The sequence below is a fragment of the Blennius ocellaris genome (genome assembly GCF_963422515.1).
Source record: "Blennius ocellaris genome assembly, chromosome: 6".
NCBI classification, from domain to species: domain Eukaryota; kingdom Metazoa; phylum Chordata; class Actinopteri; order Blenniiformes; family Blenniidae; genus Blennius; species Blennius ocellaris.
Window position 1 is genome coordinate 9,457,921 of NC_137655.1, and position 26,180 is coordinate 9,484,100.

The window sequence follows — 26,180 nt, forward strand, 5'->3', positions numbered from 1 at the left end:
GAAATAAAATCACTCTGTTTCTATTTTTATTCCCCCAATCAGAAAAGATTTGGGTTTTTTTTTTTTTAAGAATAATAGCCAGAAGCAAGCTCTAGTTGTGTGAAGCAGGTAGGTTTTCTTTATTCTTTTTTAATAAACCAAAAGATTAGCACTTAGCCTGTCAGATTTATCCTTCACTTGAAGTTGTCCCAGAGTGGCTGCTCTGTTATCTGCGGCTCCCAGGGTTGGGTGGGCTCGACCCCACACGTAGTTCATTTCATGAGACGGCTTTACTTCTTACGAAGTATGCTTTCTGTTGATATTTTACTGAATCGTTTCTTAGCAAAGATTATAGATTATATAGGAGATTCCATTGACTCAAACACATCAATCTAAAAGGAGTTAGGCACAACTTTGTTAATATATACATTTTAATTGATCCTTTATTTTCAAGAAATGACAACTTTCACCACATATATTGACCATTTGTTAAAATATATGCATCTTTATCCTCTGGACTTATTGGTGTTTTTCCAGCCACCCCTAATCATATTTATCAATTGATCTCAGAGGGCAAATGAGTTCAGATATATTTTCCTTTCCAGGCATGAAGTCAGCTCATAAAGGTTAAGTGAATGAACAGGAAGGACACACACACACTCTCCCACACAGACACACACAAATAACAGTACTCTCTCCACCTTTGCCCCCCCCAGCCCTCCATGCGAAGTGGCAAACTGGTATGAATAATATTGACCTTCCGCTAAAGAAAGCATCGCAGCTTATTGCTTTCACACATTGCACTGGTTTCGTTTACTGGGATTCCTTGTGGGCAGGGGTTTGTAAAAATCTATACATATAGTACACTGTGCTGCTGTGCATTTCTGAGCTGCAGAATAGTTGGCCTGGTGTGCATTGTTGTCTTACTATTACTCAAAATAGAAGTCATTGAAAACAACTGAAAAATGCTCCCAACTAAAATATGTTCAATTCTAACTAATACAAGTATAAGCCAAGGCAAAAAGTCAATGCAAAAAAAAAAAAAAAGGACCAAAAAAGGATTATTTCCATCATGAAATCTTAATAGTTTGGGGGCGGGGGTTAAAACGCAGCCTTTATTTACTTTAATAGTATTAGCAAATTAGCTGGCTGAACAACTTTACATGCTAAATATTAGTCAGTTAAACCAATAAGTGTTTTCTTCACGTACAAGACTGCGAAACTGCCCTAACAGCCACCCACCACCAGTTGGGGCTACACCGCTGTCAGACTACAATCTCCCTTCCACGTGGCAATGCTCGAATATACTGCAGTGTTTAAAACCACAAAGTGAGAATCTTGAGAGCAAAACCGCTGGCAGGACTTTCATCCAGGAAAAAAAAAATGTAATTATTACCCAGAGAATCAAATCGGACACTTTCACACCATAATGGAGTATATTTTAGGTTGATGATGCAGAATAGGAGAACAAAGAACACTTTAAATAGGTTAAATTGCCGCGACACACATCTATATAAGTATATTTGAATGTGTGCATTGCCCTACCAGTTTTTTGAGGTTAAACATACACTAAAACAGATTAACGTACATCCTTGCTCTTCAAAGAGGTATCAAAGTCATATCAAGTCTTCAGCCTGTCAAATGTGGAGGAGACTCTTGACATCATTCCTTTGTCATTTTTTTTTATGTGCCCTGACATTTTCTATCATATGTGTTGGTTCTCATGGACAAGTTTCCTTGTGTGTATGTGAGCCAGTGTACCTGGTAGTCCTTGAAAAGGGTACAAGGACCATAAAGCCCCTTTCTCTTAGGACCCCAGTTGTCAGCCATTAGCCCAGTTGTGAATTATATTTGATGAGGCTGTGGCCTCATTGGTAAATTGCAGAACACTGACACATATATCAGTCTACTCTGACAGTCAACATATATTAACAGAGTACCCTTTACTATATCAGCATACTGTGTGTACCGTATAACTAAATTACCAGCTTATACAGATATACGACCTCCAACATTATATCTTTTTCAGTGATTTACAATGCCACTTGGTCTATGTCGTAAAAATTCTCCTTTATGTTTTGATAGGTCAGAATGGTCTACGTTCACGACTGAAGCATAGAGGACGCACTATAATAAAAAGCATAATAATGATCGTAACTGTGTGTATCTGAGGTAAAGCAGTGGAGAGTATTCTTTGATCTCCTTGCATCTTAGTTGCCTGTAAAACCTAATGTATATTGTGTGCAGTATCTGATCATATGCGTATGACATTATTGTCCCGCAGCAAACATCAATATCAAACAAGGCAAGAGTGCTTCTCCCCCATCCTTCCATTACCAGATAACCTTTCAAGCAAACGCTGGTGCCTGTTAAGTCTGTTTCTGCATACCTACAAGATGGGGGAAATACATTAGGAATTACACTCCCAGCAACATAGAAAATGCTGATGGGAATCCGTATTTTCTGCTTACTTTTCATTTTCTTTGGCATAAAGTGGGCTTGAAAAACAGCATGCATGGGAGACATAAGAGTTATGGAGAAAAAAAAGGTGGGGCTTGGGTGTTGTTGATCGACTACGAGTCAATTTGCAAGAAAGTTCATCCACATTGTTACGTCCTTGTCCAACGTAGTTTTATAATCTTAGAAGTGGGAGTGGGTTTGAAAAGTTCAGAAACCAGCACAGAAACAGAATTTCATTGTTCATATCAATGTATTGTGCGATGGTCCAGAAGAGTCACCACAAGGTAACACAAACGTGAAAGCCACAACATTCTCCAAAGTCCTTGAGGAGACAGGCAATTAAGAAATAAATGAGCTCTCTGTGGATTCTTCCATAAAACTGGTGGCTTTAGCCCTTTTTCCTGGTGAAGCCGGCTGGAGCAGCAGCATATCTACAGCGCATAGGAAGACACTCGACAAGCTGTGAAGGAGAGCCTGGTTCAGTCTGTGGCTGCTCTCTCCAAGGTGGGCGAGAGGAGCACAGCTCCGACAGAAACACACTCCTTCACCCCGAGTGTGTGAAGGAGAAAGGTCCTTCCTTTCTTCTGGTATTAGACTTCACAATCAGCGCTGCTCCCAGTAAACACACGAGCACAGTACTCCACCTTGTACACTCATTTATTGCATCTATTGTGTCGTCTCGTTCTTATACAGTATCATATTTCTTTATATCTGGCTTACCGCTATATTCTCTTTGCATGATGCCAATTCCCCTCAATCTATTGTACCGTAATTCCCAGACTATAAGCCGGTACTTTTTTCCACACGCTTTGAACCTTGCGGCTTATAAAATGATGCGAATAATTTATTAATTTTATTTCTGCTCTTCGTGACCTTGTATTGTGCTGCTTTCATTGGCTGTGTTCTTTTGACACCATGAAAGACAGATTTGCAGGAATTGATGAAAATATGAGCAATCTCCATAATTCCACAGTGAAATTCCTGCCCTGTTACAACGTGGACACTTGTGGCTTATAGTCAAGTGCGGCCTCCATATGTACTTTTTCTTTTTTTAATTTTGGTGTGGTCAACAGTCCAGAAAATACGGTAATCTATACAAATGCACGATGTCAAAACTTGACTGATATTAATATATGTGTCATACATTTTCAAAATCCTTTTCAAATTCCTATCAAAAGATTCTTTCAGACATTGAAAGCTCTTGGCCTGATTTTTTTTTTGCATGTGTCTCAACTGTCTTGGCCAGAGCATCAATGTATCGATTGCATGTGAGTTAATAATCCTGCCCAGTGTGGGCTCTTTATCTCTCTTAACATTCCTGTAACCTGGTTTTCGGCAGCGAGCCAACTACAAGGGGCACAAACAAGCACATGCAGTGAAGTTTGGCGTGAGGTGAGTCAGTTACAGGAACAGGTACAGGCATAAGTGAAAACCATCACCAATGAAATGCAGCTGTTACCTTAAAAGAGAGAAAACTTTTTAACAAAGCAAGAAAGTGCATTGGATGCAATTGGAGATTATTGTTAAGAAGCAAGATCTAAATGTCACAATGTAGTATTTAGTTATCCAGAATGTACCATTTAAAAGTCTATATCTATGTATTTAATAGACCCCCTCCCATGTTGACAATTTTAAAATCCCTGTCAAACATGTTAAGAGTATAAATAGAACATGACATTTGGAGACTTGATGCACAAATATGCAGGTTCAAAGAAACTACAATTATTCTTCATGTTGACCCAAACATAAAAATGTATTTAACACATCTGAAGAAAGAAAATAAGAATTTGAATGTTTATTCCCCTCTTCAGGTAAAGAGGAATATAATGTATATGTGCATCCATAAATATATTTTAACCGTCTGTGCCATTTGGTGAGGCTGGCATTGATATTCGTCTCAGGATCGGCTCACTCTCACCATTATGCTGGGTTGGTTTGCATTCACACAGCACTTTTGGGAGGGAATCAAACCACCAGGAAAAGGCCATGCAATTACAACAGCTTCTCATCTGGGGGCGCTATTGCCAGAAACGGGCGCTGACCAAAGAGGAAGAAAAGAGGAAAACAGCTCATTCATTGGTCTGGACCAAAAGTGGGAGCCACCTTTGGCTGGTGGGGGCTAAAGGCTAATCAGCTGGTAGCTAATGGGTAGCCACAAACAACTGCGATATATAATCTTCAGACCAGATTTTAAGGAACACCTTCCTCACGACTTCTTCCTCACTATTTTATATCAGCAACTTCGATATTTTCCAACTTGTTCTTTCTACGTCTGCTTCTTCGGATTTGTGCCTTTGTTTGGTTCCGACCCAGAATACGCTACGCTCTACATCACATCCTCTCACTGTTCACAGGAAAGTCCACAGACCCCCAGACTCATGTTTTTAAGTGGGCCAGAGTTTACTTGTTTGATTCGGATCACAGTTCAGGGGACCCAAACAAAACAAACTTTCCCATGAAGTCCTTAAAGCAAAGTCTTGGCCGGTTCAAACTGGGCTGGTGTGAACACGCCCTTGTTTTGGAAGTTCAGACACGAAATTGTTAGATTAAATGGACATGATTCGACGCCCTGTAAAATAGGTTACACATGTTAAAGCAAGCTTTTTTTTTTAAAGTAAACACATTCAGAACGCATGGTAGTGTAATTAGCTAGATCAGATCTGTAGATGAATCAGTGTTTGTGGACAACACTGACCTACCAACCCAGCTAATACGCATATAGAGATCTGATCACAGAGGAGGCAGAATCAATGCAACGAGAATGCACTTCAACACAGGTACAAATGCAAAGGCCAATAGATCGGACACAATTATCGTGACATGCAGTCAGTATCTCGATGCACAGTTAGCAGCAGCTGTAAGAACACAGACTCATCACCCCAAACCTCAAGAGAAGAAACTGAGCTCCCATTTCCCTGACGTATCACTTCACAACACTTCATGGATTTTTGAAACCATATTTTTGACCTCTGTCTTGAGCAGTCCAAGAATATCTTGTGTTTTCTCCATGGTTATAAACCTAAAGCCACGCCGTCTGAGTCTGCCTACAGTAAAACACTCATCTGGGATTAGGAGCCATTTATTCATCTCAGCTCAGTAATACTATGAAAGCCTCGCTTCAAAATCCAATGAATATTTCACACTTTCATTTCATATGCAATCTCTGGTGCTCAGAAGTGTGTATTGCTGGATATCATATTCTCTACAGTTTATTTCTTTGTGTGTGTGTGTGTGTGTGTGTGTGTATGTTTGGGGGGATATTGAAAGTGCGACTTTATTTGATCCCAGTGCTGAAGTGTGTATTTTGTGGGATTTATGTGCTTTTATATTCAGATTCAGTGCTGCATTCAGTGGTTCAACATATGTTTTGTGCACTTTCTCCACATTCTGAGGTGTAACACAAAGCAAAGGTATCCTTTTTGAGTAAATCTGAAGAGAGATAGCATTCAGTTCAAAGTTGAGAGAAAAACATGCATAACTGTATGATAATATAAACGCTGTATGCATCATTAAGCTGCTCCACCACAAGGACTTGAATGTGTACCCAGCGTACCTCTGACCTTCATAGAGAAACCTGTTAGGCCAGCTCACAGCCTGCTATTCAAATGATTTAATGCTTATCTACTCATTTCACTTCTTCTTCTTGTTTTGAAATCAGCTCAATGCTCAGCCAGTTTTATTCACTGTGAAAAGGCAGCATATCATTTCAGTTGTACGCTGCCATTTCCCACAGCTCCTTCCAGCATGCATCTACATGATATTAACTGCATGAGGTGAGACCAAACCTGAGCTAAAAGGATAGTGAAACAGGAAGTGCTGGAGGCAACTGCTGGATTACCATGTACCTCATTACAAGCCATAATATGATAATATGCCTATATTGTAATTTCAGCTTGTTTGACGGCTTCCCTTTTATGAAAAAGTTGACGAATTAGTATTCACCACCTCTTGAGAGCAGGGACTCTCAGGAGACAGTGGATTGTGGGTTCCATATCAGGATTTGATATCAGGGAGTGGTCACTGAACAACATTGTGAGGGCTCTCAGCTGAGATGGCGAGGGCTAAAAGTACATCAGATGGGAGCTACTTTTGAACACACATCATGTTCCACTGGCTGAACTCCACACTAACACCTCCGCATAAAAAAAAAAGAAAGACCGAAAGAAAAAGAAAAAAAAAAAAGCACTGCCAACAGGATCACAGTTGCACATGGGCAAGTGACAACTAGCCAACAGCGGGACCACTGCCTGCTGTGCTTGAATCTAACCAAAACCATGGCAACAGACTCTCATAATAGTAATCCCCGAGGTCAGTAGCTGGTCTCCTGACTCATTTATTGCCCCTTGTCACTGAGTCACGTGGCCTCCAGGCCATATAACTACATCATTTTGACACAGGAACGTTCATCAGAGAAATTTCAATGAGCACAGAGAACTATCGAGGTTGTGAGTAATTTTAGAAGTGTCATGCATGGATATTGTTTGTTTGTTTTTTTCCCCCCGCCATCAGGGACAACCGTCATGAGCAAAAAAAACTAAAATGAAGAAAATCTTATTAGAGAAAATAAAATAATATCTTTGGCTTGGTTGGAACTAATAGTGCTATTCGGGTTCACATAAAATAAGAAGAATTGTGATTTTGACGGGAAACTGAAGAAAATAGGCCTGAGTACCGGTTGAACAAAGAGCGAGCTCTTCTCACAGCCCCGAGAGGAATTGCAAACTCCAGCAACTTTGTTCTTAATTAGTTGAGAGAAATTCCAACAAATCCTGCAGTATTTATACATCCTTTAGGGCATACGGTATGAGACATGGAAACGCGCTGTACATTGGGTTTTCTAGCCAGCAGGTACTTCAACTTTTTTCTTGTGGTGACCCAAATGAAAAATTCAGTGCGCCATAGGACACAGGCTCATTAAAACATGTTGACTGTGTTTTAATACAGGAAACCACCAAGCGAGGGGCTCAACATCCAAAGGTCCTGTTCCATGGTTAAAAAAAAAAAAAAACCTCCTTAATCTGGTCGATTTATCACGTGCTAATAATTCCAGGGTCCATGAGGAAGTAGAAAAAAAACTCTGCCGGTTCAATGAAAAATGACACATTCCTCGAGGGAAGGGTAAGAAAATCCGAGGATGTATGGATCAAGATTGCCTCAAGTTTCCAAAAGTGAATTGCTAATGACACAGCCTTATGCTGAAGGCAAGTTAAAACCTTTACCTTAGAATTCTGCTTGAGAGGCAATATTCAATCTGAGGGAGTGGCTGATAGCCACTGCAGCTCAATACTTTTCAGTGTGAGCGCGTGCACACACACACACACACACACACACACACACACACACACACACACACACACACACACACACACACACACACACACACACACACACCCTGCTTAAATCCTTGTAAAAGCACAAGTGTGGCTACTTCTTCATCGGTATATATCAAGAGGATTATCATGTATTTCATGAGAAGAATAAAGTATATTATGGACAGTGATGGTTCACCTTATAACTTTAAATTTGGTTTTCTGATACTGTCCTGAACAAGTCTTTCAATGGGAGTGTATGTATAATCTTTTTTTTTTCCTTAGGCCTTCAAAAATACTAGGTAGCTGGCTAAAAGAAACTCACAAGTTTGACTAAAGAGTTGAAAGGAGAGCAAATGACATATGACTATCTGTTTGTCTGCTTAGTATCAATATTCACCCTCTAACTACGGTTCGTTAAACTAGGGCAAAACTAATCGCACATATTTAGCTTTTTTGGTCCTTACCTTGTCTTTGTCTTCAACCAGATCGCTGAGAATATCATCAGGGTCCAAAATCCCCCCGTCACAGTATTCGACATGATGAGTCCGAACCAGGAAATCTCCTTCCTACAACATGGAACAGAAGCATTGTAATATTTAGAACCATTGAATTAGCAGATGGCTTTACATAGTCACTTAGCTACAGCCATCTTTTGTTTTTCAAAAACACATTTCTTGCTCTTAACAACTGTTGTGATCTTTTCCCCAACAGTTTCAACTACGTGAGAGCAAAGAGACTGTTCCGTGTAGAGATCTTGGAGGAGTAATCCAACAGTGAAGACAATGAAACTCAGTCGTGGTTAAACTTATTCCCTGGACTGGCCACAACATTGTGTGGCAGATTCGGGGAAAAATGGGGTGGTATTTTCTGGTGAGTGTTATGTTGTTTCATTTCATTCTGAAGTACAGGGACTCCATTCAGTTTGATCAGACACGTGTAATACACTGAGTTTATTCTGTTGAATCACAGAAGAATAACAATCTTTTCACAATTGATGGGGTGTAACAAAACGTGTTGAGTTTGCTCTTCCCATGCACACATTGATTTTCTCAGGGTGCTGAGTTTAAAAAGAAAAAAAACAAAAAAAACATGATTATGAGGCTGAGTGGTGAAAATAAATTGCCCGTAGGTGTGAATTTGATTGGGAACACTGGGATAGATATTGTGATGCGCTGTGTTTTCTGACACTTTTCGATCGGATCCAGCATCGATTTCAGCAATAGTTGCAATAGTTTGATCATCAAATGGATGGAGCTGTACTTGTCAGTCTCCACTCCCTCTATGCATCAATGAGAAACGGCAGCACATGACCTCTTTCCTTCCTTGGACCACTACTGAGACAAGACGAACCAGACTGGGAACAAAACACAAGATCTGCATGTTTAGTGGTGTTCTGTCCTCGAGCAGTGTCGATTTGGTCCTTGACAAATCCTTACAGTTTTTCATTTTCCTGCTTTCATCACACCTTTGAGGGAAAAAAAAATCCTCATCTGCTGCCTAATACTAACAGGTGTCATGATAAATCATTGTTGTTCACTTCAGCTGTCAGTGGTCATGAAGGCTGATCAGCAACTATAATAAATAATACAATAAAACCATTCAGCTCTAATTGCAATGGTTCAAATGGGATGGTTTGTTTAAACCTGAGAAGTGGTACACAAATTGTTTGGTTCTATTGTTTATTTACCATCATGACAGAGGCATTACAGTGGTCTCAGACGAGTACATATTTATTTCAGAGTCTGAAGAGAGTCAAGCCAAACCTCACAGCGACTCAAAAGTGTTTCTCTGCTGCTCGCCAGCTGCTTTCTCATTTATACAGCCTTCACTTTTTGACTCAACATCTCTCTCATCTCTGCCCTCTCCTTTGTTCCTTTCCTCCACTTATCTAACACGTCTTTCCCTTGGCGCCTTTGTGCAGATTACAACTCTTGCACGGCCCGTTTTCTCTCTCTCTCCCTCTCTCCCTCTTCACTCTCGTCTCTGCTGTGTTGGCTCTGTGATTAATGACACCGGCACTGTACTGGACAGCTGACTACATGGAGCTGGTTGTTGAACAACATATTGAGACAATACACAAGCATGTACACACACTGATATAAAAGGCACACACAGCCCAGGGAAGGGTAGGACTCTAAACATTACAGGGTGGTGCTCCATTAAATCTCTCTTTCAGGGTCAGGTGCTTGTCAGTGCTTTAGAAAAACTCAACATCAGGAGGAATGTAAGCCCTCTGTGTCCCTGGAAGTCACTGTCAAGGCTGATCCGCAGACAAAACATCGTGGACAATCATCATTTACCCGTCTCATTTGGCAGAAAGAATTTCATAAAATGAAATGCTTCAATTCACATCGACTACCAGACACACAAATAAGACTGCGTTGCAGTTCGTTCTTCCGACTCTAATCTCAGGTGTTTGTCCGACCTCACTAAACCACTCGGAGCAGTACATACTACTACGACTAAATGACACTTTATTGTGCACTTTGGGGAGTGAAGTGAGGCATGCGGAGAGCAAGTGTTGTTGCCTTGGTAACGTCGCCATTTCCACAGCTGAAATACTCGCCATAGTTTAATTTCCCCCTCCTTCATTAATGAGTCCAGTGCCAAGCAGTCCACTCATTAATGTGTTATCTGAGACAAGTACTTCATTTTACTAAGTACTTTCCCGTGTAACTCTAGTCATTCTCAACAGGCCGCCTGGCATCTGCTGGCGTAGGCGAGAGTAACCCCAAAATTATAAGACACGTGTCAGATGTTGAGAGTGAGACATCTGACCACCTCATGAAACATTCCAAAACTTAATTCTGGTTTGTTGGCAGCAACAGTGATAAACTAAAATATCAAGACTGGAGCAATTAAGTCTGGAAAAGTAAGTGCTCATGTTGAAAACAACCCAAAGGGAATATTGGAGGTTTAACAAAATCATTTTAAAGATGAACAGAAGTTCACCAATCTGCAAAGAAAACGATGGAATAATCTTCTAAATATGTTCCATCTGGTAAAATTGCAAAGATTTTGAAGACTTCGGGACATAATATCATATCAAGGCTGAAGGTCAATGTGGGATGTTTATGATCTTCAAGCTGTGAGGCGGCGCTGCATCAAAAACAAATTCTTAAGCACTGCGTGGGTTCAGGAACTCTTCTGCAAATCACATTATGTAAGCACAGTTCACCGTCCAATCTTAGATCGCACATTAAATCTGCATCAGGGAAAAAAGAGGAAGGCATATGTGAACATAATGGAAATATGTTGCCGTCTTCTCCGAGCCAAACTCATCAACAGTGGTTTCAGGCAGAATGGAAAAAAAAGTGTCTGTTGATGCTCTCCGATATAAACATTTTTTATGAAAACACAGGATGCTGGCAGCTGTAAATTAAAGAGTCGAAGAACCACTCAGCAGACAAGTTTCAAATTGGTATGGGAGAGTGTTAGTGTCTACAGCAGGGGTGTCCAACTCGTTTTGTTTCAGGGGGGAAAATTCAGCGCAATTTGATCTCAAATGGTTCAGACCAGTAAGTGATAGCATTATGATATATGAATGATTACAACTCTAATTTTCTGTATTTGTTTTAGTGCAACAAACTATTAACATATTATCAAAAAGTTCACGTTTAACGATACATTTTTTTACGACACGTGACAAACACTCTTCAAATAAAATGCAGCTCTCCGTCCCCTCACTTAAACATTGTTTAAAGAAGATGGGGTGTTCCACAATAGGATGCAGTACATGCCCCATTACAACTTTGATATGACTCTCATGACAGGCATATATCTTACTTTTCCAATGTGATGCATTGCCAATGTTTTATCATAACTGTTTGGGAAATATTCAACCATTTATGCTACAAATGCAAATGTTAGAACTTTTGGAAACGGGGTTTGTAACAAAGAAATATGCATGTCTTTAATTTCTTAATATCAAGCTGGTATTTATTCCAGGGTCAATACAGCTGAGGTTTATAGACCACATGTTTCCTCAAAAGAAAACTTTCAAATGTTTTTTTCTTTAATCACTATTACATAACACACTCGGCTTCCGACATTTTATGTTGTTGCATAGTCGTCCTCTCTCGTTCCCACCTCCCTCACCGTATGACTCCATTCTCACACTTGGCTGACACGCAGGCCAGATGTACGAGAGGGAGAGTTTCAAACATTGCACTTACATTGTTTTATTTTCTTCTACGGCACACTGTTTATCTCCCCAGAGAACTACTAATCTAGAGCTGGGGACATTTTAACTGTGGGACAACACATGAAACGTTTTCAAATTACTAGGAGGGATTTCTGAGCCATAATGTCATGTAAATTTGTTGGATTCTTTTTTTTTTTTTTTTTACATACACATAACATTTCTATATGAATGTACATCGTCAGTACATTTTGTGCTTCAGTAATAGTTTTCAACTAGTCAATACCAGGTTAATACCAATCTATATTCTGTAAATAAACAGCATGTTCCTAAAAGCACTTTGTCTTACTGTGCCTCGTAAACCAAAAATAAATAAATAAATAAACAAACTCCACCATGTTTATATACAAAGACATCAGTACTTATTTCCCTGTGCAGCTATTATTCAGCTTCTACATCTGAGTCCATATTCTGACTGAGATATAAGTGACCCCCATGTGCATGGGGGGGGGGGGGGGCACGTCTACCCTGGTTGCCAGTTTTACACAAAAGCCCTGCAGGTTGCTGGAGAAAACACGAGCTGCAGATGGACCTGCAAGCACAAGTGCAAATCGCACAGCGGTCTCCGCAGTGTGACTTTACTTTTAATTAATATTGAACTTGACAAGGATACAGCACAAAACAAATAAGCTATTCATCAAGTTGCAACAAAGTGACAGACGAAAGGCAGGACTTCCACGGACGCAGCGGGCAAGTATCTATTCTGGGTTGTCACCTAAAACTTTAGCTCTGTATAAAAGTACAAATCAATCAAGCTGCTATCATAAATACAAAGCTTACTTTTTCTTCAGAGCAATAGAAACTGAACATATGATGGCTGTTCTTGTGACAAAAGACAATCAGGGGTTCAGGAAACCACCAAAGACTTCACATTATATATACGATGGATTGATGATAGTCATAAAACAATATAAGGGGACTGAATAATGTGATGTAAACTGTTCTGTGACAGATTTGACTCGAGTGAGCTTAGAAAAACATACCGGGGTCAAGATTGGCAACTGGTCAACAAGGTAAGAACATTTTAGCAGTATTGACAATAATGTTCATCTCTACTCCTGCAACAGTGGATACTGCAACCAATTATGTTAGTTAGGAACCTAACAAATGGTACATCCAATCGACTTTGCTGGAACACTTTTTTTTTTTCTTCGTTTAGAGCTCCTACAATCACAAGTCAGCCACGTGTATTAATTGCAGCAGAAATCGCTTAACGCACCAACATCCATACAACTCCCTTCTTTGGTAACCTGCGAGTTTCTAGGTCATCAAGAGCACCCTGAATCCCACCTCCACCCCAGTCACCTTGAAAACTTGTTACAGTACGCACACCGCACAGCTTAAATTAAAAAAATAAATAAATAAAAGAGGGAGATTAAGAAAGATAAGAGCTCTGAGCACACTGATCTGATGTCTTAGGAAGAAATCTTGTCCCTTCAAGCCAGACAGTTTAAAAAAAAATAAAAATCCTAGAGGGACACTTGGATCATGTGAGATTAAAGATATGAGCTACAAACACACTGCTCTGATCCAAAAATTCAAGGAGATTAGTACCTAATACACTGTTTTTGCCTGATACTGTTGCAGATAATCACGGGTAATTTCGGATACTTGATGCTTCCAACATGATCTAGAACAGATTACTAGGTCGGAGAGTAATCCCACCAGAGTGAGAGAACTCTGTAGAATGTGGCAAGGTATGTACTGAACTCTCTCCATCGCCATCATTCGTTATCTCTGAACAGCAAGCCTTTCTATTCGGTTAGTTGACACAAGAGCTTGGAATGTATGCCGCTGTTACAGCTAAAGGTGTGAAGAGACATGTACTGCAATAGACGTCAATCAGCTGTAAGTGGAGTACAAGCTCTCAATTATCATTTCCTTACTGTCCCAGGTGAAGACTTCCATCAATTGGAAGCAATTCAAACAAAACAAGATATTCAAGTCCTAGTTCAGAGAGAGAGAGCAGAAAACATCCTGCCGGGAGGGTATGCAAGTAGAATGCACAGCTTTTTCTATGAAAAAATTAAACTGCTGGAAATCCCCCAGCTAACAAGATGCATTATGTTAACAACAGTGTCATGCTCCAGTAATTGAATTAGTCAAAGTTCATCTTTTTATGATAATGCGTATGTACCTAATTTCTAATAAAAAAAACTAGATGTATTGTCTATTTCCAACAGTGGGGGAGTGTGAAAGGTCTGAATTCCAGAGAAGTAATTCAATTCAACTTTATGAGATCAGACAGCCCTGCTAAGGAATTCATTCAAAACACAAGATTTTAGTCCTTAATTCTGGAAATGCATGGATGGCCATGAATCACGCTCAATGCAGAATAGAATAAAATAGAATAGAATAGGTGTCAGGTTTGGTCCGCACATTCCTGTGGTTTTTATGTAGCGCAGCAGGCACGTGTCTCTTTACTGGCTCGCCCTTGTTTTTCCAGAGGGGGGGGGACTGGCTGTGCTCTGGCACGAGGCCACAATGTTTTACAACTTTATCAGCTTGTTTGGCCACGCCTCACCAGCATTCTTCCCCTGGCTAATGCAACTACAGCATACACCCACAAAGGCCGAAACTCCTTCAGACCACTTACACCATACAATCGATATGTAGGAGTGTGAGGGTCCTCGAACACCAGTCCACATTGGACAAGCAAACATTTCAACTCGATGAAACTGAATGTTGTTTTTACACATTTGCTAATGTGCTGAAGATCAACCACCCTGTTGAAAGAAAGGCCTGATGTCATCTTTTATTCCTGTTGGATATCATGGAAAAACCCATTGTTGAATGAGAGACTGCAAGCTGCACATTCCCTGTCATTAAACAAGCCCGAGCCACGACATTTACGCCGCCATATGCTTCGCAGGTGGCGTGGTGTCATTCTCAAGCTGACTTGAGTCTCTGCTAGGAACCGTAGATACAAACACAAAGAGCCTCAGCTTTGTCACTGGACATTTTCTGGCGACCACAGAGAAATAAGGATTGTTCCAGAATATTTTACAAGCTGACATGATTTATTTTTAATGCTGTGGAAATGTTTTTAAACCTCTTGGCAAACCCATCTACAATCTTTTCTCCGAAGGCCTCAGAGCAGAGGCCATCAAATTCTTTTACTTGTAATCTATATTTATTACACAGTGTCTTCAAGGCTACGGAATAACACAAAGGGCCACTTGTTACAAACTTCCTGAATAATTAAGAGTTTCAAATCATGTTTGCATTCACCGTTATTTTTAAAACATGCCCTTTGTGCTACGCCCACAGTGTTGGGCGTAGCTCTGTTGGCTTTCTCCTGCCTCAGAAGCTCTCGATGGTTAACTCTTCTCCGGTTGAACGTGCAAATCTAAAGACATGTTATTGTATTTTGTCTGTTCGTATTGCTCCGTGAGGAGGCCATTATCACTGGGGGTCTTATCTGGAACAGCTCGTTTCATTGTTGAGTTATAAAAATTAAGTTCTCCTGAATTCCTACTATGTGATGAACCAGACTTTTTAACTAAGAATGTAAATCTTGAAGTCTCATTTTTAGAAAATACGCCAAAGAAATTAATGACAATAAGGGAGAGAGGAAACACTACCTGCATTTAACTCCAATTACATGAACAGGCATTCATAAACCCACAGCCAAGGAGGCACACTTGTCTGTTTGGCCAAAAGTAATTACAAAGTCTGTCAACAAGCTAATAACTTCCTGGCAACTCCCCATAAAAACAAACTCTGTTTTGCTCCTCTCACCTCCTTCTCTGGCTGCTCTTCCTCATCCCTTCGCTCGCTGGGATTTTCCTTTTCCTGATTCATTGTCTGTTTTTTTCTTTTCTTGATTGTATCAAATTCTCTATTAATTCCCTAATTACAGCCAACTCACCAACCGTGCTTATTCCAGTTTGATTTGTAATTTATTTTATTTTCTAGTTGATAGAGCAGAATGTGTGTTTTGTTTTAATGGTTATCCATCCAAAACCGATCAATATTGCACCATAGCCGTCAGTTCACTCTTTCTGTTCCATGTTTTTATTACTGGTCCTCGTGGTTTACAAGATGCACCACATATTTAAATAGTCAAAAACTGTGACAAAATTGTTTATGGGGGGGGGGGGGGGGGGGGGGGGGGGGGGATTTGCTTCACTTGGAAGACCAGGGGATTCCAGACTAACAGGCCTAAGCTTGGCCACTGCTGGAGTGTCCTTCTCTGGGGAAAGGTGACAAAACAAATGTATTACTTTTAGGCTCAGATATAGAGTTCTATTTCAGCTTTACGTATTTAGGGAATTTACCAGCAGCCATAAAGAAACAAGTTCAGTACTGAATACAAATTCTACTAATCAGCCACAAAAAGCCATGACAAGCAAAAAGCCCAGTAAGGAACCTCCATCTATTTTAAATTAGAAAGAGATCAGTGGGGAGATCCTTCCTATGAAGCACCTGACCTTCTCCCGAAGAAGTGCCAGTGCCAAGTTTGAGAGGCACTGGAAACCTTGGAAAGTATATGCCAATCAAAAATAGTCAAAGGTCCCGTTTGTCTATATCTTGTAGAATTGATGTCTTGCTTCCTTTTTCTTATTCTTACTCTTCTTTCAGCAGCTGCCAAGGACACTGATGAGGATGAATTTCATATATTATATCTCTGTGGCTAAGCTTTTTTTTTTTTATACCACAGAAACGATTAAAAAAAGAAAGTAACACATGTTGTACCTGTACTGGCCCTGTCTGCTCTGTTATTTGTTTGTTTGTTTGCTTATTTGTTTCTCATAAAAACATCCAAGAAAAATAAAATATAAAAAAAACAAAACTGTGCTAATATACAAAAATATTCAATGTGACAAAATGTAACAGTAAAGGAGATGAGGGCAGATAATTCAGGGGACTCCGGAACGGCGCAGCAGAATGACGAAGACAAAGACGGCAACGGATAATCAGTTTGTCATGTCAGGGTTCAGAACAGTGCAGAAGAACTTAGGCCCCATTTACACAACGGTTTCAAGTGGAAACGGAAAAATTTAGTTGTGTTCTGGGAGTTGTAAACAGCTCTGTGTCTACGTTCTTCTGCACATGCGCGACTGGATTGGACAATAACAACAATGGCGACCTCACATCTCACACAAGAGTGTCATGACTCCCAGTTTTATATGAAACTCCATGTACTCGTCATTGTTAACGTTTATAGCGCATTGTTCTCTGCGGGTGTGTGGTTTCTTTACAAAAATAACCAACAGCGACAATCTGAGGCTTGGCAAAATTGTCAATCGTCAAATTGTCTGAAACAAAAACACAAAAATTATGCATTTTCACTTAATGCATTGTCATGAAAGCGGAGCCTTACCACTCATTTTGAAAGCAAGAAGAGTTCATCCTGAGTGTTCTAGCTTCTTCAAAGACATGATTTTTACTTTAGCTGAAGACCCCAAAACTAGTTGCGGATGGACAGATGGACAAAAGTCAACTTTATACTTTAATGCGGCGCAACATGAGTCCAATTCACTCCAAATACAAACATCAACTCTCTTTGATTGCCTCTCACATTCTAATCCCATTTGTGTCTGCTGTATCCCATTAGACCCGTACTGGATAACACAAAGGACCAGACTCGTTTGAATTACGACGCTGGTGAATTTGAATACGAGAGAAAATAATAATTAAATAATGCAAGTAAAACTTCAGAAATCCTCTCTGAAAGTCAACTTGAGGCCACATCTTAAAGACCCTGACTCTTCTGGCGATCACTCCAACACAGCTTTAATACCCTTCACTAAGATTGGGCTCCACTCGTCCACCAATGTGGGAACTCCTCACAAAGCAGCTGATAAATATGGTTGCCAGTGTCAACTCGCCACAGCAACACACGAGATAATAAAATGTTTTTAATAGTGACTCTCTGAGCAGAATGATCCAGATAAGGATGGAGGACATGACGAGTGAGAGAGAGAGAGAGAGAGAGAGGGAGAGAGAGAGACAGAGACAGAAAGCCAGCAGTATCTGTGACACTTTAAAAATATTCTTTGCAAAGAATTGGAAGGGAGGATTAGGAACTGAACGGCTCTCCCAACAATCACCTATCCTTCTTACGAATCCTAAAACACATTAACAGCCATAATTATACAGCTACAACCGATTAGTGTGTGCAGAAAATGACAGATGAGATGAAAATGAGGAAACATGCATGTAGAACAAGACGACGGCAAACAAAAGCATAAGATGGACTACAAGAGACAAGTTCACCACTGCTCAGAGGAGGAATTGGTAGGGATGATGGGGGGGGGGGTATTTGGGCTGGGAAATGTTGTGAAAGACATGTATTTGAAACAAAACATGTCTAATACTGGAAAACTCACACAAGAAACCGAGAAAAGAACAAAATCAAAAAAGTATCAAGAACAATGTCAGCAAAGTAAAAGATTGAGAGCTGCTGACAAAGCTGTGGGAGACAGTGTGAAAAGTGAGAGAAAACAAAGGAAGGCAAAAAAGAGGAGTCCAAAACACACACAGCGTGCATGTACCCTGACAAAGCACTACATTGACACATGCAGGAAGCAAAGTATTTAAATACTCAGAGATCTAATCAATAGAGTTAAGGGGGTGGGGGGCATAATTACACACATGGCAGCTGAAGGAAATCACACAAAGCACTCACTATCTCGGTGAACATTAACACCTAAAATCTTGATACTTGTGAATAAGAAGGCAGCAAACCACTGTGACAGCGACTAACAACCTACTGGGTTTTTTTTCTGAATTCAGAATAAATTCTGTGGTGTTTGTAGGAACTTTTGTTATTCAGCTGAAACTGTAATCTGTGTAATCGGTTGCTCATACATAAATCTAATGTTGTCCAAACTTAAGTACAAGTAGCATTTTTTTTGTACTTCCACCTTAAATTGTATATTGTATATTCACTTGTATATATTACTTGTATTTTGCACAGTTTAATGTATAGGTTTATATTTATATTGCTTTATAAAGTTTTTTATAGTTTTAAAAGTTGTGCATTCAGTGTGGGCAGCAAAGTAAGAATTTCATTGTGCAGGGAAACACGTTTCTTTACTGTGCATATGATAATGAACACTTTGAAATCTTGAAAAATTTTGTAAACGATAGCCTTCACAAGTGATGTAGGGAATATACCTATATTTAATCATGTATGAATACGTGATTTCTTTGTGATTGATCTCTTCAAAAAAATCATTTTAAAGTCAGCATATCGAATCGGAGCAAAAGTACGACTGTACGACTGCTCAGTCGCTGCAGTTACATGGACCATACATAATCTGATTAAACCCAATCTGATTATGTGTCATGTAAACACTTCAGATTAGATCCAACCACTGAGATTGAATTCACAATCGAATTGGAGGAGGTGCTGTACAATGTTTATGGAACATTGGGCACGTGATGGGACCGTTTTGGAGAAAACGGTGGTGGCAGAACACAAGCTGCTAACGAAAGAGACAACGCTGCTCTTAAATATATTCAAAGACTTTTTTTTTTTTCAATCCAATAGTGACTTGTTTATGGACCATAAAAATGAAGCTGAAGCTACTTTTCAGTTCTGGTGGGCTCCCAGTTAAAGCTGGATGTAGGATCATACTCACATGTGACAAATATGGTGTCATATGATGGGAAATGCATTATGGGATTGATTGGATGATATTCTTGGTAAAGACAAACCTGCACAATAAAACGATCTTTTAAGGAAGTGTTCACGGAAATGCACCAAGCCGGTCTCTCAACTGAAAAGAACGCAGATTGACAAGAAAGTGATCATTTTAACAAATTATTATCAATTTCGAGCCATTCATTTAGTTGTTTCTAATAAACGAGGTGCCAAAAATTCTCAAATATTTTCTCTCTAGTACAAGTGTTGGGTCACAATTTTGTGAGGAGAAAATGTTTGTGGTTGTCAAAGTTGACAGTTACCCAACAGGGTACTTTGTGATGTTCACTGCCATAAACCTATCGTGAAAAAATGGATCTGATAACCCACGTTGTGCTTGACAACTAGTCAAGAAACTGCTTGCTTTTTCAAGCTGGTGCACAATTATGCTTCTATCTTAAAGATCAAATGCTCAACCACCTCACATACGTTCCTGCTTCTCGGTGGAACAGAGCTAGTTCATGAGGAAGAAGGTGGAGGAGGAAGCGTATAAAGAGGAAGAGCAGGTCAAACGGGGAGGGAAGCGAGAGCTTTGGCTGTGTGTGCACAATCTAGAGCGAGGTGAGGAGGAGATGTGCCGGTGCAAAAGATCAGAATGATAAATAAGATCAAGGGGGCAAAAAAAAAAAAAAAAAAATGCAAGAGTGTTGTGTGGGGAGAGGTGATATATGGGGAGGTGGAAGAAGATTACAAGGCAAGAAAAAGGTACAGGGAGCAGGAAAAAGAGAAGGGTAAAAAATGAAGTGGTGCCTCACATAAAAGCAAACACACACACACACACACACACACACACACACACACACACACACACACACACACACACACACACACACACACACACACACACACACACACACACACACACACACACACACACACACACACACACACACACACACACACCTTCAAAACCTCTCCCTCAATCACAGCTGAGGCTATCAATCCATACGACTGCTGTGCCTTCTGAATAATGGACCCAATATGAAGCAAGTCACTGAGAAGATTTGGTTGTGTGATGGGGGTCATGGGGTTCCTGCCCCGAGAGCAGTGCAGGGAATCAACAGCAGTCATAAAGGAATCACGAGACGGAGTCATTTGCATTTTACACTCACAACTAAATTGGAAATGACTGGTGCCTGCTCCTGTCTGGACCATCGCAATTCATATCAGATGTGCTTTTAATTTTTCATACAGCAATTATGGAGAACCGGACCTCCACGGCTTTGTCTAATTTCCCCGAGACTTTGGGAATGTGAAATTCATACGGTCCTTTCATGATGTAAAAAATGACAGAGCTTTCGATTATTCTTTTTGTCTCCAGGGAAAACCTCAATCACTATGAAAGTGCTGTATCAAAAAAAAAAGAGAGTAATCTCACCTCTTTTCTGTCTTTCTAGGGTTCATAAAAATCTCAAAGCATAAGTGCAAAACTATTTCTTGCCATGAATAATGCAGCTGTCAGAGGGTCTGGAGGTCAGAAAGATTCACATGGAGATAATGCTGCATTTGCTCATGTTTGTGTTGATCAACAGACGTAGGTCCTCCTAGAGACAAAGATGTGGTTGTTTGAAGCTATCATTGTAGCCTCTCAGAAGCTAAAAGTAGGCAGCTAAGTGTTCTCCTCAACTTATTAACTTATTTACGGAGGGCACGACCGCCTGGAGAGATTCTAGAGAAGATGTGTCAAACATAAGGTCTGTGGGCCAAAACCGACCCTCAAGACGCTCCAATCTGCCCCGACAAACCACCAAGCTAATTGTAAACATTTCTCATAAAATATAGATCTTTTTTAAACAAATTTCTTAAGAGTAGCGGTCACAATACTGAGACCCGAGTTGAGATATAAGTGATGCTGCCATGACATTTAGCTACCTTGTTGCGATCAAACGAGCCTCAGAGCCATGCTGTCAGGGTGAGTTTGTAAAAACGTGAATAATGCAATAACATTTTACTGTATTCTGCAATTTTCCAAATTCATTAAAATTGGCTTTATGTTTTAATTTTCATTAACAATTGTTTGTTTTTTGCAAAAATACACATTTTCCTTAAGTATACTCTATACCATAATGCAATCCGGCCCACTCAACATGAAATTGGGTTGTATGTGGCCCTTGAACTAAACCGTGTCCGACAGCCCTGTATGGCAGTGTCAAGGGGATTCAGAAGATGCACTCCAGCAAGAAAAATAAGGAGTTATAACACAGCTTTTGATAAAAAAAGAAACCTTCCTTACGGAATTGACATTTCAGAGTGAAAGCATCTAACAAGTGTGAGAAGGGTTATGCCTTTACTGCCAATCAATTGTTCTTGATATGTTATAGTGGGGAAAAACTGTGAAATAGCTGACTTTTAACCTAAACCTACTATTTAGCATGGGCTTACCATCCCACACTTTAAAGCCCTTGCTTCAGGAAAAAAAAAACTTTTGAACTTTACCTGTTCAAGTAGTTTCCTGTATCTCTGAGTGGCTTGCTGGATGAGTTCCCTCACGGTCCATCCCTCCTTGCAAGGAACCACCACACCTGTCTGCCCAAACGTCACGGTCACCTTCATGGTAGCACTCTCCTCTTCATTCAAGATGAGGACCAGGATGCAGGCAGAGAGCAATGGTCATAACAATGCAGGGAGGCACCAACATTCATCAAACACCAATAGAGAGGCACTTCGAGTGAGATTCACGCGTCCAACCAGACTGTATATGATTCAAATCAGCTCCAAACTCCTGGTGAAAGTGTCCCACGGTCATCAGATCCCCCCAGTCACAGATGCGGTTGTGCACATCTGGATGCAGTGGTCATCATGGCTGTTGTTGCTCCATGCACCATCTCCTCCACTGAAGTGAGAGTATTTATCTCAGCACGCTTGGCCTATAAAAGTTCCCTCACATTGTTTTCATGGTGGAAGTGAGAGCTGGCCGGTGGTGGAAGAGTGTGCCGTGTCATTTCACACTAGTTTTGTTTCTCTTAACAGTGCTTAGCTGTGCATCGGCTAGCAGCAGTGGGCTAAACGTGATTAGCTCGGTGTTGAAGAACCGACCCGGGGATGAAAGTTTCCACTTCGAGGTAGTTCTCTGGTACCGACACGAGGATTCCCCCGCCGCCACAAGACCACGACGCGTCGCGACTTGCTCTAAAGTTCATCCAAACATGATCCCCGGGAGCTAACGTTAGCCACCTTAGCTGAACTTTGGAGGGAGGGATGCGGTCTGTCGGGCATCGCTCCACAACTTTTCCCCCTCCAAGTCTCCTGCTTCTTTCCGAGCGCCGATCTGCGTCCACTTCAACCCCCACATAAAAGACACTCTCTCGCTGAGGCTGGTTTGGTTTGTCACCCCCGGGGACGAAGCTGTAGGTGAGTTGGGAGTGAGAGGGAAAAAAAAAAAAAAAAGTTGGAGGAAAAGTTTTGTGGATTCCTTCAGTCCGCTCCTGACCAGTTCCTGACCAGCTCCTCCAGCTCTCAGCGCCGCTGCTGCTGTCACTTTCTTAAAGGGGCAGAGACACGGCACGCTGCAGGCACGCGCGCACACAATAATAATAATAATAATAATAAAGTATAATCATAATAATCATAATAGGAAGAAGAAGAAGAAGAAGACACTGAACATAAATATTAACGAAACCTTTTGCTTTTGCCTCCACTTTTCATGAGCTGAACTTAAAGATCTGTGTACACAAAAGTGATACTTCCCTCAAGTATTGACCACAAATGTGTTAGTGAGTACTTCTCCTTTGCAGATAATCCACCCAGCCCGCTGGTGTTTCATATCCACTTGCTGATTAGACAACAAGGTTATTGCACAGGTGACTGTGTTGCGCTTCTATTTTTGTTCAGTCAGTGTCTCTTAATGACGTAAATATTTAGTTTTTAAATATCCCAAATATAGTCCAATTTTGTCCACTTGCAAAATATAAAATAATCCTTATCTTTATTACCATTTGAAGCAAACATTGTTATCTTTATGAAGGAAGATTGGATTACATTACATTTAATTACTGTGGTGCTTTAGGAATAAAAGTGACAGTGTTTCTCTCAAACTAATGAAAAGTGTATTCATTTATTTTTGGGAGGCCACTTCCAGACAGACAGTCAGAAAACAACAACATGGTATTTCATCCTAAAAGTCGCAGTGGTGAAAGTGTGAGTGTGCAGAGTTGTTGTGTCAGCTTCCCGTTGAATGAAAGCTGTTATCAGGTATGAACTGATAAGACTAAAATTCCATTAAAGTGAGCTCATTACAGCTCTCCTCTGTTGATACTGTCAAGTTCACCTTCACAGCTTACCTGCAGTGTAACCATATATGTCCTGGAATGTGGGGGCAGCCGGTGAAAACCTTAACCGACACAGCGAGAACATGCAAACTCCACACAGACATTACTGCACACTGGGGATGCACTGATACCAATACCAGTGTTGGGTATTGCACGGTGTACTTCGACATAACAGGGCAAGCATTACATGACATCATCCATCAGCAACTTTGTCATAGAATACACAAATACAAATAGCAAAATGATTGTACATGCTTTGGTTTTTGGGTACAAGCTGTAGACATGTGGGATCAATATTTCATTGCTTTGACTTCACGGGACGGTCTCTACAGTCACAAGTAACATCTGTCTTTTATTCATTCATCAGTGGAAAAAAATGGGAAGAATAACCATGGAGTTCTCGTGAGTATGCTTTAGAGACTTTCTGTTTTGCACGAGAGGCAGAACTGCTATTCTCACCTTCTGATTTAATTTTTTTTCTATTTTCTCATATATCTCTTCTTTTGTTTATGTAAATAAAACCATTATGACCGAAGTGAAAGTACTTCATGTTAGGATGTAATGAACTGATATAATTAGTAAATCCACATAGAGACAACAGACTTCCATTGTATGAAGTGTGAAACCTGACCAAAAACATGAACGTCTTCTGCTGGCTTTCACCCATTCAGCATTCTCATCCCGAAGCCAAGAAAAACACAGTATTTACCAAACATTTTTGCCTTTTCATGATTTGGGACATCTTCAAAGGGTGAGCGCCTCCCTATGAGGAGGAGTTCGGCTTTGTAATTAGCTGCTCAAATGTATGCATATGTATATCTGCTAATTGATTTGGGCGAGCTTTAGTTTCTGGGTCACTGAATTCTGTTGCTGCTAATGAACCACAGGGGAAAAGGAACATTGTGCGCGCATGCATTTTCTACTTTTCTTCAATTTTTTTTGGCGATTCAAGTTTGAAAGTTCAAAGTGAAAGCTGAAATATTTTTTTCACACAAACATTTTTTGAAGCGCGATGATGGCTGAGATATAGGAAGCATCTATATCATTATAAATAGATGCATTAATAATTAATTATTACAGATGCATATATTGAAAATACATTAATAAAAAAAAACATTGAGTTGTCTGGCTCAGCTACATTGTTTTCTGATGGAACTTTGATTTTTCAAAAGTCCATGCAACATTTTATTAAAAAAGGGAAAACAAACCAATACGAGTAATATGCACTTTCATGGAAGACCTTCTTTTTTATGATTGCTATGGTGATTTATCCATTGGCCGTCGTTTCCTGGAAGCTCATCCAGGAGTAGTTTATCTATCTCGGACAGGACCAAAAATGGTCTGTCGGTTGATTCTAATCTGACATCAGCAACCATGTGTCAGGCAGCAGATTGGAAAGAAATAGTCAATGATCATCTTTGGTTTTTATCTCGATACCATGGCTATGATGTTGTAGTGCCCAAATGGACTGTTTGGGGAAAGAGGGGAAGATTTATCATGCCCTCTAGTAGTAGTACCTATAATGATGGAAACAATGTGGATATGCAAGATGCATTTCATTTTTCTTTTAACCAATTTGAATAGGGTTCAAGTGGCATTTGAAACCAAAAGATATAATTAAATATGCAATTATCACTACCCTACAATGATAATATGAAACATTATGTCATTGAAAAAAAATTTAATCTTTGCACAATTGCACATTCATGAGCACAATTGGAACAAATGTTGCAGGTTGCCTAGGTTCATAAACAGAAAGTAAAATATCCTTTTCAACTTTTAAACATGCATTTCCACCTCAAATTTGGAAAAAGTGGTACATCGGTCCTTGAACAATTCTCTCACCAAAAACATGCAAACAGTCAGGGGTCAGAAATGTGGGTTCCATAATGAAGGCCAATTTCATAGTGTTTCCTAAGGTGATAGATCCTATAAAGTGAGTAAAGCATGCACACTTGCATTTGAACTCTGTCCATTTGATCCATATGGCTGTTCATTCCTCAAGCTTACCCCATAAAATCGTAACCTCAGCAGTGTTCTTTGTTGTGCCGTCTCCTTTATGAATTGTTATGAACCACTGTGAACATGCGAGGAAGTGAATGCCCCCCTGCTGCTGGGCCAGGTGCACCCAGTCTCCGGCAAACAAATCAATGTGGTAGAACATACTCTTCCACCAAAAAAAAAAGGAAAGAAAATGAAAGGGCACAGTGGGACAGAGGCGAACATTTCGAGACGCGCTGCAGTACACTCAAGATGGACACACGTAACACTCGCGCCCATACAAAGCTTACGAACGACACTGGCCA

General features: G+C 40.2%; 1 protein-coding gene across 4 annotated transcripts in view; it reads right to left on the minus strand.

The window, feature by feature from the left end:
- pard3bb (par-3 family cell polarity regulator beta b) overlaps nucleotides 1-22,933 on the minus strand; it is a 218,989-nt gene extending 196,056 nt beyond the window's left edge. For 2 of the 4 annotated variants that reach the window (XM_080497881.1, XM_080497880.1), the window contains exons 1-3: nucleotides 22,295-22,933; nucleotides 22,043-22,173; nucleotides 8,216-8,317 (exon numbers count right to left, since the gene is read on the minus strand). In XM_080497881.1, the coding sequence (XP_080354007.1) occupies nucleotides 8,216-8,317; nucleotides 22,043-22,173; nucleotides 22,295-22,352 (291 nt within the window). In that variant the 5' untranslated portion in view covers nucleotides 22,353-22,933. Of the gene's footprint in view, nucleotides 1-8,215; nucleotides 8,318-22,042 lie in introns of all 4 variants that reach the window. The other 2 variants (XM_080497883.1, XM_080497882.1) reach the window with 2 other exon arrangements.
- Nucleotides 22,934-26,180: the final 3,247 nt, after the last annotated feature.